At 43.2% G+C, this 3,932-nt stretch overlaps 1 protein-coding gene across 2 annotated transcripts in view; it reads right to left on the minus strand.

Moving 5' to 3' along the window:
• The window catches only part of NBN (nibrin), a 28,511-nt gene that overhangs the window by 2,418 nt on the left and 22,161 nt on the right, over positions 1-3,932 (minus strand). For both annotated transcript variants that reach the window (XM_006924063.3, XM_015598687.2), the window contains exon 14: positions 2,858-2,971. In XM_006924063.3, the coding sequence (XP_006924125.1) occupies positions 2,858-2,971 (114 nt within the window). The remainder of the gene's footprint in view (positions 1-2,857; positions 2,972-3,932) is intronic.

Consider the following 3,932-nt stretch of genomic DNA (forward strand, 5'->3'; position numbering starts at 1 on the left):
GGGGCGGCCCCAGCGCGCAGGACCGCCTCGGCGGAATGAACGGGAACGCAGGCTCCCTCCCCTATCCCGACAAAATAAACGCAAAAGTCAGCAGCTGCACTGTCACTCCCTGGACTTCTGCCCATCCAAGAACAAAGCAGCCCCGACGGCCGCAATCGATCAGGAGCAGAACTCCCCGCCCGCCGCAGACTTCGAAGAGCGGCCGTGCGGAGGCGATGCCGAGGACTCCTGACGCTGCCTGCCTGGGGGAGGCGCTGCAGAGCTGACCCCCCAGGCTTCTTACGCCCCGCTGCGGGGCAGACTCCTGCGGGGCAGGCGAGTCGAGGGCCTGACCGCGACCCACATCCCCTACACATCACAAACGCCCTAAAATGCCAGGCTATTCCCTGCTGGGACGCGCGCTTCGTCCCCATCCCAGGAGACAGCACGCAGCTCCCGCTGAGCCCTTCCTGCGCTCGACTCCACTCGGGGTCTTCAGGCAGCAGCAACTCGACGAGACTCGCGACGGCCCGAGGGAGCACGTGGCCACACTGGCGTGTGGAGGCACCAGGTCATTCTGTTCTTCACGAGCTGAGGGACAGGAGTCATTTCGACTACATTCAATTTTTTGCCTCACCGACTGGCTTTAGAATGTAGCCCGTGCATAAGATGGCACACAACGCTTCACACAGCAAAGGGAATATTTTCATTTTCGACAGCTACAAGACCAAAGGAAACAGCAATACCACTCCACATACCAGAGGGGAAAAGAGGGAATAGGACAAAATGAGCAAGAACCTAGTCTAGAAGAAACAATAACCCAAGAACGAAGAGCAAGCGAATGAGTAAGAACATGAGAGCAGTGAAACAAGTTACATAAAAGCCACAACGAAAAGGAAACAAACCGAGAACTATGACAACACCACTTAAGAATTAAAGAAATCAGAAAAAGCTAACGCTGTCTCCACGGACGCGAAAGCTTTGTAAGTAGTATCTCATTTAATCTTCTCAAGACATCTGTGGAACAGACGTGTGATTCTGTTCCCATTCTGCGCAGCCAAACGAAGGCTCAAGAAGTTACCTGCCCAAGGTCACGCAGCTGGTGAGGAACAGAACAGACACAACCGGAATCTGGATTTCCGACACAGTGAAAGAGCTTAAGAAAATCACGGTGAATGCAGGAGAAATCAGTGTGGAGGGCGACGGGCGGCGATGACGGGCAGCTGCAGCTTAAATGTAGAGAACCCGGTGAGCATAAAGGCCTTTGAAAAGGGAAAACGGAAAAGTTTCAAAACGGCGTCTGTACTCGAATCGATCATACGAGCACCCTACTGCAACGCTGTGACGTCACACATATTTGATCAGAAATCTGCGCGTTTGCATGAAGTGTAGAAATGTGAATGAGATGACTGGCGTTTGCCTTTAAACTCTCCAGAGAGGAAAAAAGCTGGGAAACGGAACAGACGAAGCGAGATGTGCCACGTGCTGATATTCGGCTGAAGCTGTGGTCTTGGGGGTTTGTTTTAACTTGCTGTGTATTTGAAAACTTTTCGTAATAAAAAGTTTAAGAACCTAAACTAAATAGTACAAAAATTACTACTCAATGATTAATACTATCTAACAATTTCGTTTGCCTTCTTAAAACTCAGAAAGCCTCTTTGGGGAAAAATGAGACAGATCAGCAACAACTGCCCATTGGAGGAGCCGCCAGGAGCAGCTGCCGACAGCGTGGCTGACTCTACCTCCCCCCCACGCCTTCACGATGGCAACGATCGCAACGATCGCAGGTCATTAGATCAAAGTGCAAAAGTGTGACCGCGGAGAATGACACTGGACCTACCCGAAAACCACATATAAAAACTAACTCAAAGTGGATCAAGTATCTAACGTAAGAGCCAAAACTATAAGACTCTTAGAAGAAAACATAGGGGAAAAGCTTTCCAACATTAGATTTGGCAAGGACTTCTTGGATCACATAACACCAAAACACAGGCAACAAAAGAAAAAAAAAAACAGATAAATTGAATTATATGAAAATTTAAAACATCTGTACCCCGAAATATACAATCAACACAGTGAAAGGGCAACCCAGACAATGGGAGAACATATCTGTAAGTCATATATGGGATAAAGAGTTAATACCCAGACTATATACAGAACTCTTACGATTCAACACTCTGATTAAAACTGGGCAAAGGACTTGAATAGACGTTTCTCCAAAGAAGACACATGAATGGCCAACGAGCATATGAGAAGATGCTCAACATCATCAATCGCTAGGGAAATGCAAATCAGATGAGATACTATCTCACACCCATTAGATGTCTACCATCAAAAAAACAGAAAACAAGCGTTTGAGAGGACATGGAGAAACTGAAACTCTTTTGCACTGTTGATGGTTATGTAAAATGGAGTAGCTGCTACAGAAAACAGTAATTTTTAAATTAAAAAAAAAGATATTAGAGAAAACAGGAAAATGGTAATATTCAAGAAAAGAGAAAGTCTCAGAACCGTTGAAAGACAATTCTCAGATTTAGAAAACCCAGTCCTTTCCACTATATTAACTGATATATTTGTAACGCCTTCCACATGACTGTATGACCATCCTTTTAATTGCTATCTTTTAGTTTTCTTTTAAATTTTGGAGGGTAAGTGTCTTTTATCCCTTTTACATTAGGATGTAAACTTAACTCATTTGTTTTAGTCCCTCAAAGAAGTATTATAGGAAGGTGCAAATCAATCTTAACGCTCTGTAACTCAGGAATTTTCCTGAATGAATGATCTCAGGTCACTTAAGTGTGGTTTTAAAAAGAATTTACTCTAAGGAAACCATAAGGGACCAAAATCAAAAGAGTTCCCAGGCCTCACGCCCACTGACCTCCAGCTCCTGCCTTAGCCACTCTTCCAATTCCGTGTTCTTCCGAGCATGGTGAGCTATGAGATCCGACCCTCCGATGATCTGGGGGAGCTTTCCAGCCCCAGGAAATGCGACCTGTCAGATAACACAAGTGGTGAGGCTGCCTGCATTAAGAAAGCTTCAAAAAGCTTTAAAAAAGCAAAGAATGTAACGCATACAAAAGGCAAGTGCCAAAGATTTATAGCCCATAAATGAACATGACTGAGACCGAGCAGAAACTGGGTTAGAGCCATACGTTTTTGCCCTATTTTTGGCTATCGCTACACCCAGACTTAGATATGTAACTGGGATTCGTGTACTAAGAAAATTTTAAATTTTAATGAGGAGGTTTTGCTCAAAAATGCCCTTAGCTCATCATCTACGCATTAAAGCAACTCAAAGTGAACACACACACACATTATAATTTCAAGTATTATACTGTGCTCTAAAGATTTCAAAACTTAGATCCTTTCTAGTACTCAAGAAAACTTAAGTATTCAAAACTTTCCAATTTATGTATCTCTAGGAAGAGATGCTGGAGACAGCAACAGTTTATACTTTTAATTGAAACTTTAATTGTTTAAAATAAAGAAGTGCTAAAAAATGTGAAAATGCGTATCAAGCCACTGGTAATATCATATGTAGGGAATAAGTAAGAAATCTTTAATGTTTATGGGATGCACTTTTAAAATTTCAATATACGAAGTGGAAAGGGAATGTCAAATTACTTTTCATCAGTACGCAGTATTTAAAAAGTACAAATACAGCCATGTCATTGATTTGGGTACATAGCAAAAAACTCAGATAAATCCTTTCATTAGAGGCAATACAATGAAACATCTTTCCCGACAAATTTTGGGTCAAATTTCTTCTATACTCTCGAAAATACTCCTTGGTCAAAGATATTAATATTTTTGAAGACGTTATATTTTTCCGAACTACTTTCCAGAAGTCTGTGCTGCCTCACACTGCTCCGCCACTCCACACGGTGGAGAGCTTCGCCCTCCCTTTGGTAACTTCATTAACGCAAAAATAGTATGTCTTTTGAATCTGTAAT

This window comes from Pteropus alecto, unplaced genomic scaffold (genome assembly GCF_000325575.1).
Source record: "Pteropus alecto unplaced genomic scaffold, ASM32557v1 scaffold87, whole genome shotgun sequence".
Classification (NCBI taxonomy): domain Eukaryota; kingdom Metazoa; phylum Chordata; class Mammalia; order Chiroptera; family Pteropodidae; genus Pteropus; species Pteropus alecto.